This window comes from Pelodiscus sinensis, chromosome 2 (assembly GCF_049634645.1).
Source record: "Pelodiscus sinensis isolate JC-2024 chromosome 2, ASM4963464v1, whole genome shotgun sequence".
Classification (NCBI taxonomy): Eukaryota; Metazoa; Chordata; order Testudines; family Trionychidae; genus Pelodiscus; species Pelodiscus sinensis.
The window spans coordinates 202,592,602-202,606,141 of NC_134712.1; the positions used below are offsets into that span (position 1 = coordinate 202,592,602).

General features: G+C 44.5%; 1 protein-coding gene across 12 annotated transcripts in view; it reads left to right on the forward strand.

The window, feature by feature from the left end:
• Nucleotides 1-13,540, forward strand: part of SNX13 (sorting nexin 13) — a 127,681-nt gene that overhangs the window by 35,869 nt on the left and 78,272 nt on the right. For all 12 annotated transcript variants that reach the window (XR_012902011.1, XR_001369266.3, XM_025179082.2 and 9 more), the window contains 3 exons: nucleotides 1,388-1,490; nucleotides 5,236-5,325; nucleotides 11,820-11,941. Coding sequence is in view for 10 of the 12 variants with exons in the window: in XM_075922258.1 (XP_075778373.1) it covers nucleotides 1,388-1,490; nucleotides 5,236-5,325; nucleotides 11,820-11,941 (315 nt within the window). In the remaining 2 variants the exon portion in view is untranslated. The remainder of the gene's footprint in view (nucleotides 1-1,387; nucleotides 1,491-5,235; nucleotides 5,326-11,819; nucleotides 11,942-13,540) is intronic.

Consider the following 13,540-nt stretch of genomic DNA (forward strand, 5'->3'; position numbering starts at 1 on the left):
GGGGCTTCATGACTAGTGCAGGGGTTTGGGATACTGGCTCTCAAGCTGGACACTACTTACCTCAGGTGGTTCCTGGGTTGTGGTGCAGTGAGGCTAAGCAGGCTCACCCCTGGCCTGGCCCTGCACCTTTCTCAAAAGCAGCCAGCGAACTCTCTCCATCCCAAGCCCTGTGTCTCACCAATCCATATTGTGGAGATAGAATATAGGGTGGAATGGGGCATTAGCACTCCCTCCTCTCCTTTCCCTGCCCTGCACAGAAAGCAGGAGGCTCATGAGGCAGGGCAGTTCCAAGGCAAAGGGCAGAAGGTGCACAGCAGTGGGGGAAAGGGCAGCTGAAGGGCTAGCACTTGATAGCCTCTTGGCCAAACCAGTCAGGATCACCTGTCAGAGGCTCCATGATCTACCAGTAGATCCCAATCTACTGGTTGGTGACCACTGATGTATGTATTTCTAAATCGTTTGATTGCCTCTAAACTTACTTCATTTTCTTAAATCTGTGGACATAAATATTACGTGTAAGTTTGTCATCTTTAGTTCTGATCCTGCATCAGGATCCACTAGCATAGACTAAGTATGTTAAATTGTGGTTATCTGGATAATCGTGTAGTTGATACAATTTGTATTGAATGCATGATTAGTTGATGAGGGTTGCTCTACAAAGCCACAGCAGGGGTAGCTCCAGGAGCCGGCATGAGCCAGGACTAAGCAGTCCTGGCTCCTGCCAGCTCCAGGATCCTCCCGCACTGTGGCTTTACGTGTAAAATGTAGAAAGAGCCGCTGGGTTCTTACTACATTTAAAATACAGAGGCACAGATCCCTGGACCAGTGCGAGCTGGGACTGCTCAGTCCCGGCTTGTGCTGAGTCCAGCAGCCCCTGTTCATGGTGGTCAGCTCTGTCTGCTGCCGGAGCAGCCTCTGATTGTGGATGTCAGGGCTGGCCCAGCCCTTTCCACTGTGAACAGAGGCAGCAAAATGTGGGGGGAGCGAGTAGTTGATACTCCAGTCAACTATCTGATAAACTTATGCTTATTGGGTAGTCGACTGCTCGCTAAAATCCCTAGCATAGACACTTGCTTGCCCTGTTGAGAATCCACATATGGAAGGAGTCCATGCTGAGTCCAGAGCTAGATAGAGCGGCTAAAGATTTCACCAGTGACATTAAATGGCATGTTATACAGAAGTATGTATTCGTGGTTCTTTTAAAATATTTCTTGATGAATATAAAGACCCAGTTTTGTATATAGTGAACAATAGTCATGCTTGACAAGTATTACATAATGTGTGTAAAATTTTACTAGGAAATATTGCTTACCAAGTGTCTTTGAAGTTTTAAATTTGGGATGAATATTTAGAACAGGAAACTCATTATTACTATTTTTTTTTTTAGGTGTTTTGTGGTTACTCTCTTATTTGGAAAAACAAATTCAGAAAAGTACCTTGAACAGTGTGAACACTCATTTCTTCCTCCTACTTCTGTTGGGATTTTTAAGGTAAGCAGTATAAGGACAATTTATGATGCTTTATAGCCTTGGTCACCGACCAGTCTATCAGGAGGCATTTCAGGCACCTCCTCTCCCCCCCCCCCCCCCGGCATCCCCCCCCCCCGGCATTCTCCCCGACCCTCAAAAAGTAGCCTGTGCTGGAATTACCTCCTGTGAAAATGGAGGTAGCACCAGCTTTCTGCAATGTGGGGAGAGAAGCCCGACCCAGCATCTCAGGAATCAACTGAGCTGCTCCTCCCTTCTCCCAAATAGCCAGCGTGCTTCCTGAAAAACAGGGTCTGGTGTGCAGCTGGGGACTTCCTTCCCCCTGCTGCCTGCCTTCCTGTACCGGCGGCGGGGGGGGAAGCCCTGGGTTACGGAACCGCCCGCCCCCACACAGAGGAAGGCAGGCAGCATAGGGAAGGAAGTCCTTAGCTGTGCGCCAAATATAACTTCTCAGGAAGCATGATGGTTGTTTGGGGGAAGGGAGGAGCAGCCTGTGTGCCTCCTGAGATGCTGACTCTGGCACACAACCCGGTAACACCCTCCGCCCCCCCGCCGCTGCAAGAAGGCAGTAGGGGGAAGGAAGTCCCTGTCTGCGCACCAGACGCTGCTTTTCAGGAAGCATGCCAACTGTTTGGGGTAGGGGAGGAGCAGCAGTGCACGCCACAGGATTCCCCTGGTACCGGCTGAGCTGTTCCTGTCCCTGCCCCCTGGCCAGAATCTCCCCCCCCCCCCCACCCTGCCCCCTCCTTTGCTCAGACTTCCACGAGTACCTTGCCCCCTGGCCAGACTCCCACCTGCCCCAACCCCCACTATCACCCCTTCCCCTGCCCCGGCCCCCACCAGCACCCTACCCCTTGGCCAGAACTCCATCCACCCCCCAATCCCTGCCTCCTGGCCAGACCCCCCCCCCCCCATTGAGCACCCAGCCCCTGCCTCCTGGCCAGATGCCCCCTAGCCAGACACCCACCATCCTCCAGCCTCTACCCCCTGGCCAGACACCCACACACCCTGCTCCTGCCCCCTCCCTCCTGGCCAGACACCTACCCCCAGCTTGCTCCTGTAACCTATTTTCCACCAGATTCTCTCCTCTTCCTCCTCCCCCCCCCCATTTCTATGCCACTCACTGGCAGCCCTGTCCCGCACACTGGATCCCTCATTTTTGGTCCCACCTCAGAGTGTAGAGGGGCCCACAAATTCCAGTAACCCTGGAACCCCAGAAGAGTTAATCTGGCCTGAGCCCTTGAACCTCAGTCCTACCTATCCTCTCCCCGCATGAGTCTGGAGTGCCAGGAGAGGGAGCTGTCTCAGTTGGGGTCACATCAGTGAGGCTTGGGGGTTGTTTTTTTGCATCTTACTTGTGTGGTCTCAACTGATTTTTTTTTCTGTGGGTCAATGACTTCTGACCCAAAACAGGTTCTCCACCCCTCCCATAAATAAAGACAATTCTGAAATGTTTGTGTGGGACATAATATTTTATTTAAAAATGAAGCCTGGCCAACTAGCCCCCAATTGGGGCCTAGCTCCCATCTGGCTGCAGCATCATAACACTCTTGCACCCCCCCACAGACCCTAATCCTGAGCCCATCATACACCTGAACCTCCTATCTTTAGCTCCCCTATATCCCCAAGTCTTCTGCCACAACATTCCTATATCATCCACACTGCAAATTTGTGTCCTGAGCCCATCATACTCCCAACCCCCTTGCTCTGAGTGCCTCACACACCCCAACCTGAACTCCTGCACCCTCACAACCACAAGCCTGCACCTTGCTCAGCACCCAAATTCTCCACCTGACCCCAACACTCTCCAGCCTGGAGCCCCCACTGTAATCCAGCATCCCCTTCTCCACATTCTCCTGTACCCAGATTCCCACCTGAGCTTGCACCTCTCACCCCTTCCCTCCCCCAGATCACTCATTCCCACCCCAGAGCCTGCACCTCCTGCCTTAACCCAGTGAGAGTGAGTAAGGGCTGGGGACAGCAAGTGATGGAGAGGAAGGGAACAGAGAGGACAGGGCTTCAAGGAAGGGATGGGGCCTTGGGATTGGGGTGGGGTAGATCTTAGCTGGCCCTCATATTTAAAAAGTGATCTTGGGTATAAAAAGGTTGGAAACCACTGCTTTATAGTTTCAAGATCAGAATTCATGAACTTCAGACTTTCTTATATGACTTTCTTAATATGCTGTACTATCAAAAAATAAATTGAAATGTATCAGTTAAAGTGTCTGTTTCCCAAAGTGAGCAATTCTGTACTTAAAGTTCGAGTCAGGTTTTCTTCTTCTGCAACAAAGTATAATAAATAAGCAAATCCTGCATTGGCCTTTCAAAAACACAAAAAGTGTGTGCTATTAAATGATTATATTTTGATTTTTTTTTTCTGACTACAGCAAGAGAAGCTGAAAGACACATATATGAAGTAGTTTGTTCCTGTGTGCAATCTGTAGTTTTTCCTCTAACTTTTATAGTTCCATATGTAGTCATTTAATAGATGTTTGTGTGTCGGTCTACAAAACTGTAAAAGTTGGAGCCTAGTGATCAGAGCTCTATGTGTCTCTTTTCTTAGCTGTTTTGTTTCCATAAGAATGTTAAACCATAAGGTATTTTTTAATTGTTGCGGAAGGACAAATCAGCATGTTAGTGATTCAGTCTTCTCAGCTTCCTAACAAAGTATTTCACTAAGATAAGTTGGTCTGTGCCTAGTTCCGATGTTTGTTTCTAAATATATTTTATCTAAGTCAAGAGGAATTGTATCTCCTGCTCCAATGATGCAGAGATGTTTAGATGTCAGCCTGTGTAGTTCTGTCTCAATCTAAGTTCTGTCTCAGTCTGTTTAGAGAGACAAGATGGGCAAGGTAAATATTTTATTGGACCAATACACAAACATTGTAGTCAATAGAAATTTCATATTTATTTTACCATAGCGTGAAAAAGGGAAGTTCAAATAGTTAGAGAGTTGCAGAGTTGCTGTCTATTCTTTAGTGCACACACAGTATAATCTTGTGTAAGAAATACTTCTGCTTCTCTTAATCTTGCACTGTGAGCAGATATTTGAGAAATCCTTCCCTTCTCTTAATATCCTCAATTTTTGTAGTAAAATTGCTATTTTGTTCATTGTCTGTGTAGACTAACCTATAAATGACGTTTCTCTGTCAGAAGTTTGGTCAGTTCTCACAATCTTCCCTGAAGCTTTTACTATTTTACTACCATTGTTTGAGCATATTTGTCCTCTTTTCTTCTGTTAACTCATATGTGTACTGAAATTTTGTTGTACAGAGTGTGTATGCATTTTTGTAGTACCCTATTTAACAGGCTTTCCAGAGCTTGTTAATAATAGTTCAGTGTTCTTTTAGGAAAATTACTTGTTTATTTTTGTGTGCTTAATGCAACACAGAGGATGAACTGATTTGCTCAAGGTTACAGTTTCTAGTATCAGGTATAAGACCCAGGGCTCTAACTTTCAGTCCTGTCTCAACCACATACTTTCTGTGGCATTACAGAGGAATCAACTTTTTTACCATATGGGCAGAGTTTTTCCAGTGTTTTCAGCTTGATTTATTATGTGGAACAAGGGGTGGGAAGATGTGTGTGTATTCAAATAATTTTATGTACTATATAACTCATTATTATAAGGGAAATACTGTATTATAGGATTATTCAATAAAATATGAATCTACCATAAACAGTAATGCAAGTAGGTTTTATTCATAGTGAAGATCTTATTAGTAAAATTGTTTAATCTCTTTTTAAGTGTACAGAAGAAATGAAATGTGAAGCCAGGCCTATTAAGATTGACAGAAGATTGACAGGTGCCAATATAATTGATGAACCTTTGCAACAAGTGAGTTTTAATATCAGGTATTTGAATGTTTTATGTATTGGATGTGGTATTTTTGTGGTCTTCATGATTAAAAAGTTTGCATGATCCACAAAATAGTTAACTGTATATTAATTGCAATAATTAATTATTGCTGTAATATAAATAGCACAGTCCTAAACCCATTTAAAGACTATTGTAAATAATTCTAACAGTTCCTGCCTCATTTACAGGTTGGAAAGTTCACTTTTAAAATCACATTTTTTTGTGGAAGACAAAATTTAACTTGTTTACATAGTGGCAGAATTTCTGTTAAATCCTTAATTTTACTTGTAACTGTGTTTGGCAGATTTTATTCAAAATGAGGAATGTGGACAAATGCAGCAATTTCAGTTATTTAATTCTTTTGAATAGTGGTTACAGTCAACACAGTAATGTCCTGTGAATTGAGCATTATTCACGATATTTAACAAGAAACAGGTCTAAAAATGTTTTGAGCCTCCTTTGTCATTTTCTGTTTACTTATAGAGCAAATATGACATGGGCAGTGTTGTTGTAAATTTCACTATAGTGCCTTGCAAATATGCTTTTACTGTAAGGGGAAGGTTGAAAAGAATGAATTCAATCACTAATTTTAATTTTGGTCTGTTTCTGAAGAAAGTGAAGATGTTTAATTATAAGTTTAAATGTAGCTTATGATGGTGATCTATTTATAAAATGTAACATAATTATGTAAACTTCACTTTTTAGAGCTGAAATGAAGCAATATTTTCTGCCCCCAAAGAATGTTGAAAATAATCCTGTAATAAATCTGAGAAGCACTATTAACAGTCTGATTTTCAAGAGAGTTTTTTCAAGAGTGACTTTATTTAAAAAAAATTTTTTCCCGAAGTGACAAGTATCAGAGGGGTAGCCATGTTAGTCTGAATCCGCAAAAGCGACGAGGAGTCCTGTGGCACCTTATAGACTAACAGATTTATTGACGCATAAGCTTTCATGGGCAAAGACTCACTTCGCATGCATCTGACAAAGTGGGTCTTTGTCCACGAAAGCTTATGCTTCAATAAATCTGTTAGTCTGTAAGGTGCCACAGGACTCCTCATTGCTTTTCCCAAAGTGAGTGTAATGATAGCTGACATAGCCTACATATAACATAAAGTTCTTCAAAAGTTGTGGATTCTGTGCTTAATATCAACACACACAAACAAAAAGGTGCCTGTTAAATAGTTTAGTTTTTATTCTAAAAGATATAACTGGTTTTCAAACCCTAGTATTAGCTCTCAAGCTCTGTACAGCAAATAATTATCAGAGAATACTTGTTATTTATATCCTTTCCTCCACATCATCTTTTAATAGTACTGTATAGCTCACCACTCTGACTAAATGAGTACAGATTACGTATTACGTGTAGTACCAAACTAGTATTTTACAGGACGCTGTTAAAATTGTAATACTGATCTCTGCCATATCAGCTCTGCCAGTTATGAGCATGTCTCTAATTTTGCCTTTTTTGCAGAAAATTGAGAGTGTGAGGTAACTTTGGAATAATTTGAAGTTCTTAAATTCCATGATTTCTTTCTATCTGGCTTCTAGCCAGGATATATGTAATGTTTTCTCAAACTCCTTTCCCTATGAATCTTTGCCTTCAGAGTGCATTTGATTCTGGAAGGATAACTTATGGTGCTGTATTCTTTCCCAAATATGTTTTTTGTATGTCCCTTATCTGTGAATATTTTCAGTGCCTACTGCTACTTCTGCTTAGTCATCTCAGACAGAATGAATTTGGTATGGTTGTGTATTTCACTCCTGCTCAGAATCTTCATTTTATTATTGTTTCTGTTTTAATGCTTGGGAAGTCTTTGAACAGCAGATCAGGCACAAGAGTTGTTTTACTAGAGTTGTTTTTACATTCCATTTGTATTTATAACTATGTAGACTTATAAACCTTTTTCATTTTTTAAAAAAAAGCTTAAGTTCTGTGTAATTTTACTTCACCTTTATTCCCCCTATATTTGATAAATGAAATTTAATCCCTATCTTTCTCAACTGTTGATTGACTGTGGCGAAGTTCCCTTAGAACAAAGCACAGTCAAGAAAAAACCACAACTTGGATTCTTTGTATGCCAAATCACTGTGTACACTCAGAATTCTGTTCCCAATGCTTAACTATGCATATACTGCAAGGATTGTGTGGGACAGATAAATTGTATATCCTTCTGCCTCCTCACTCTGATCATCTTGCAAAATTGAAATCAAACTGCGGCTGAAGCACAGTTCAGTAATTCAGAAAACTGTTTGTAAGGGAGGTAATTTTCCCTTTTATATACCTAACAGTTCTCAAATGTTGAGCCCAGGCTCAAGACTGTCTTCACTTCCCCTTTCCATTGTTTTTTTGAGATGTTTTTATATCTCTATTAAACCCTGCTAGAAGTGTGTGAGAGGAAAATAAAAGGTTTTACAAGATTAATTGGGACTGGAATACTCATTTTGAAACTCTATTTATTACCAACTTGCTCTATTTTTATGTATGCAAAAGAGTTGTGTCCGTGTGATAGTTGATTTTATGAATATAGTTCTTGAAGATCATGTATTTTTAATCCTACATGTATATGCCATAATATTTATATTTATAATGTATGGATTCATCCCTGATGCAGTTTCACAAATAAGATAAGTGGCCAGAAGTCAAATTGCAAAGAGTCAATAAACTGCAGTATAGAAATATATCTTCAAAAAGAATGTTTGAAGCTTCTTAGCATAAGTAAAAATAGTATGAGCATTGAAAGAAACACAGTGAATTTCCAGCTTTGTTACTAAGTTTTTTCATGCAAAATCCATTATTTGCTAACAGTGTGAAAAGAGGAAATTTGCCAGTTATTTCATTCTTTAAATTTAATTGAAATTGATATTATTTCCATTGTCACAATTTTTGCTACAATGATGCAGGCAAAATTGTACTCTTTAGTACATATTAAGTCTTGTGCACTTGCCAAGTACTCAAACTAAGCATTACAGGCAGTCCCCGAGTTACGCGGATCCGACTTACGTCAGATCCGCACTTATGAATGGGGCTTTTCTCGCCCCGGAACTCGTGGGCGGCGGGACCACCCAGACGCGCAATGGTACCGCCACCGTGTCCTCCGGGGCAAGAAAAGCTGCTCCGGGTGTCCCTGGTCTGCTGGGGGGGTCCAAACACCATTTTATGTGTTTCATGCTGCCCCGCTGCGAGCAAAGCTGCAGAGGAAGCTGACCAGTGCCAGAGTACAATAGGTGTTTCTCTGTATTGGGGGGCCTTCCACAACTGCAAGAAGTCTGAGAATTTCATGTAGTAGTGAGTAAATTTGCATAGTCTAAGGTACGTTTCATGTCTGTGTAAGAATAAAATATATATTGGTAAAAACAACAATTTCAGGATTGATTTGATTCTCAGCTTTTTCCCTGAATGTTTTCAAATGTATGGGAGTTTTCTCCACTCTAACAATAGAGAAGGGTGAACGTTAGTTAACTGTAGAGACTGCTTAATGACTTCTTTGTTTCAGTTTTCACCAAGAAGTTTGATGGTGATGGGATGTCTAACATAGTGAATGCTAGTGGAAATGGGGTAGGTTTAGAAGTTAAAATAAACTAGGGGGCTATGGTCTCTGCGCTTCCCAATCTCCCTGTCGCAGGGGTGGGCAACCCTGGCTCTCTCCCAGCCACTGGGGAGGGCCAGGTTGTAACAGTGCCATCCAGGGTCCCTCCCCCCTCTGCCAGCACAGTACTGTCTCTCCCTCCCCATTCCCCACTGTGTGGGTCCTGGCGCAGTGAACAGCTGTTTATAAAGCACTGGTAACTGCATGCTGCATGGCAGCTGCTGGAGCTTCAGCCAGCTGCTGTGCAGCGACTCAAGGGTCCAGGGTCTACTCTAGTCCTGACGTCCCTCCCCACTGGCCTCACTGCTACCTATCCCCATCTTTCCCCCACAAGCCCAGCAGTAGCTTATCCAGAGCAGCCCAGCAGCTCTGGATACTCCTCCTCAGACTGAGTTGGCTGGGCAGCATGAAACACATAAAATGGTGTTTGGAAACAGTTTTTATTGGAACAAGGTGACAGATCTGTATTGTGTGAGAGGGTTCTTGGGAAGGGTGAATGTGTGAGCATAAGGGGGCTCTTGGTGGAGGAGGGTGTGATGGGACTGCAGCTGATAGGGGCTGGGGCAAGAGGCTGATCAGCTGGAAAAGCTGATGCAAGTGTGGTGTGCGGCAGCAATGCAGATGTGGTGCACAGAGAGGCTTGGGCTGGGGGCAGTTGTTGGGGGGGCGGGATGCGGAGGGGCTGCAGCTGGTAGGGAGCAGGCTGGTCAGCAGGAAAGGCTTCCAGCAGCAATGCATGCGGAGGACCTTGGGCTATTGGAATGATTGAGAGATGGGGGGAATGGGGATGAGAAGGGGCTGCAGCTGGTAGAGGTGTGAGTGGCAAGTGGAGGGTCTTGGCTAGGGGGTGGGAGGCAGGGATAGTAGCGTGGTATGAGGAAGGTCTGCAGGCTGTGGGGGAAGAGGCCAGTCAGCATAAAAGACAAGTGTGTGCGTTCTGGATTTGAGCTGGCTGGTGGCGATAGTAGCATGTCCCAAAGAGAGTTTGCAGGCTGCAGGGAAAGAAGCTGGTCAGTGCAGAAGCTGACCAGTGCCAGAGGGCAGGAACTGGGGGTGGGATCCTAAGATGCCTCCCCGGTGGAGTGATGTAAGGGCTACAGGAGCATCCTGGAGCTGGGGGTGGATAAGCCAGAGGGCAGTGCTTTGACATAGATGTATGGCACATAGAACTAATGCACAAAGTGTAGCCAGACCTTAAAAGGGGCTATTGTGGTGCAGTAAATGCCGGGGAGTGAGGAAACTAAACCATTAAAGCACACACCAGCCCATTTAACACCCAGTGCTCGCTAGTACCCTGGGAGAACTCCGCAGCATCTTGCGGATCATGAAGTTGGGAGAGATACCAGAAGACTGCAAAAGGGGCAAATATAGTGCCCATCTATTAAAAGGGAAATAAGAACAACCCAGGAAACTACGGACCAGTCAATTTAACTTCCATGCCAGGAAAAATAATGGATCATGTAATTAAGGAATCCATCTGCAAACATCTGGAAGATAATAAGGTGATAGGAACAGCCAGCATGGATTTGTAAAGAACAAATCATGTCAAACCAATCTGATAGGATAACAAGTCTTGTGGATGAGGGAGAAGTGGTGGATGTGGTATACCTAGACTTTAGTAAAGCATTTGACACGGTCTCCCATGACCTCCTTATCAGTAAACTAGGGAAATGCAACCTAGATGGGGCTACAGTAAAGTTGGTTTTCCAGCCAGTTATGCACCCTTCTCAGATAGAAATTATTAATGGTTCACAATCATGCTGGAAGGGCATAAGTGGAGTTCCACAGGAGGTCTGTTTTGGAATCAATTCTGTTCAATATCTTCAACAATTTAGATTATAGTATAGAAAATATGCTTATTAAGTTTGCAGATGATACCAAGCTGGGAGGGGTTGCATATGCTTTGGAGGGTAGGGTCATAATTCAAAATGATCTGGACAAACTAGAGAAATGGGCTAAGATGAATAGAATGAAGCTTAATAAGGACAAATGCAAAGTACTCCACTTAGGAAGGGACAATCAATTTCACACATACAGAATGGGAAGCGACTGTCTAGGAAGGAGTACTGCAAAAAGATATCTAGGGGTCATAGTGGACCACAAACTAAATGAGTCAACAGTGAGACACTGTGGCAAAACAACCAAACATGTCTGGGTTGCATTAACAGGAGTGTTGTGTGTAAGACACGAAAAGTCATTCTTCTGCTTTCTACTCTATACTGATTAGGCCTCAGTTGGCATATTGTGTCCAGTTCTGGGCATTACATTTCAAGAAAGATTTGGAGAAGACCCAGAGAAGAGCAGCACAAATGATTAAAGGTCTAGAAAACATGACCTTTGTGGGAAGACTGAAAGAATTGGGCTTGTTTAGTTTAGAAAAGAGAAGCTGAGAGGGGACAGGATGGCAGTTTACAGTTATGTTACAAGGAGGAGGGAGGAAAAATTGTTCTCCTTGGCCTCTGACGATAGGACAAGAAGCAATGGGTTTAAATTGCAGCAAAAGAGGTTTAGGTTGGACATTAGGAAAAGCTTCCTAACTATCAGAGTGGTTAAATACTGGAATAAATTGCATAGGAAGGTTGTAGAATCTCCATCAATGGAGTTTGGATAGACATCTATCAAGAATAATCTAGACAATGCTTGGTCCTGCCATGAGGTTAGAAGACTGGACTTGATGATCTCTTAAGGTCCTTTCCAGTTCTAGCATTCTATGATTTTTTGTGTGAGTTAAATATAGGTAATGTTGAAGTTTTAGTTCTGTATAGCAGTTACTCAGTCACTGTGATGTTAAAGATATGAAAGCATCATTTTATCATGTGACCTTCAGCTGTTGCATCTTCAAACACTAAAAGCTATTTGATGTATTTTTTTCTCTCTAAATGCTAGGTAATCCAGTTTTCACTGAGGGACTATGTCCAGTACTGGTATTATACACTAAGTGATGATGAATCCTTTCTTCTTGAAATCAGGCAGGCTCTTCAAAATGCACTCATTCAATTTTCTACTAGGTAAGTCTGTCTGTTTTTTTTTAGAAACGTGAGTTTAAGCAAGTATAAAATACTAGCTGGAGTTACCCAACGTTGCTAGGTCCTGTTTCCCGCTGGCTGATTCGCTTCCCCCCAAACCCCCACCAGCCCTGCTTCCTGCTGGCCGGTTCTCCTCCTCCCAATCTACCCCGGCCAGCCCCGCTACCCCCTTCCACTCCCCCCATGACCAGCTCTGCTTCCCGCTGGCAGCCCCTCCCCTGGCCAGCCCCGCTGCCCCCAACCCGCCCGCCAGCCACCCCTCTGCTTCCCGCCAGCCACCCCTCCCCCGATGTCCCCCAGCCAGCCCTGCTGCCCACTTCCTCTCCCCGCCCCCCCCGACCAGCTCTGCTTCCCGCTGGCTGCCCCTCCCCTGATCTCCCCCGGCCTATTTCAGCCCAAGTAATTGTACAGCATCATATTTTGGTAGTGTTTCATTAACTTTGTTCTGAATGATTATCTTTATGTATATGAATTCTTAGATACACTGCCTATTACCATTAGGGTGCCTGTCTGCAACTTGATGCAGGGGAAGAGTTGTGATTCCCTTAGCTCAGGGGTGGGCAATAAATGTTAATGAGGGGGGTCCTCCAAGAATTTGGCAAGTGGTCAAGGGCCATACTTCTGTAGAGGAGGCACAGAGTATGGGGTGGTGGATGGGGTGTAGAAGAGAGCTTGGGATAGAGGACTGGGGTGCAGCAGGGTGTGTGGGGTCTTATAGGGAGTTTGGGTGAAGGAGGGGGTTATGATCTGGGGCAGGAGATTGGGGTGCAGAGTCCAAGTGGGGTTATAGGTGCAGGAGAGGATTCTGGCCTGGGGGAAGGGTGGGGAGGGGGGAGGTTTGAGAGACTGGGAGAAGGGGGAAAGAGGGGTGCAGAGGGTTTGGGTGATGTGAGGCAGGGGAATGGGGTGCAGGGTCAGGGAGTGATATATGTGCAAGAAAGGATTTTGGCCTGGTGGAGGCGTATAAGAGGGGTTCAAGGTCTGGGAGGGAGTTTTGACCTGGAGGAGGTGGGGAGAGGGGATACAGAGCATTTGGGTGGTGACCTGGGACAGGTAGTTTGGGGGAAAGAGGGAGTGGGGTGCCAGGGGCGGGCTGTGGATGGGAGGTGCTTACCTAGGTGGCTACCAGCCAGCAGCTCTTCAAGAACCTGAGACAGAGTCCATGCCTGTGTGTGGGCTTCTCCACATGCCTCTGCTCCAGCATGGGAGCTGGGACGGAGGCCTCTGCCTTCAGCAAAATTTTTCCATTCCCGGTAGCCCGAAACTGGCCATTGGGAGCTGAGGGATTTTGCTGGGAGGTGGGGACAGCATGTGAAGCTTTCTCCTCCCTGCCCAGACTGCATAGCTGCTTTGTAGTAAGGGGTTGGCGAGATGGCCTCAAATTAGATCCGGCATCTTGGTGGGCCGGATCCAGCCCTCTAGCTGCCTGTTGTCCACCCTTGCTGTAGCTCAAGTATGATGAAAAGCATATTCTGTTAACAGCTCTTCTGCCAGTTACTTGTAAGTAGTATGTATCTTTTGTGAGCTCTCTAGGCAAGTCTGCTGTGGGTTGCTGAGTAGACAGTCACTTTCTAGTGAAAA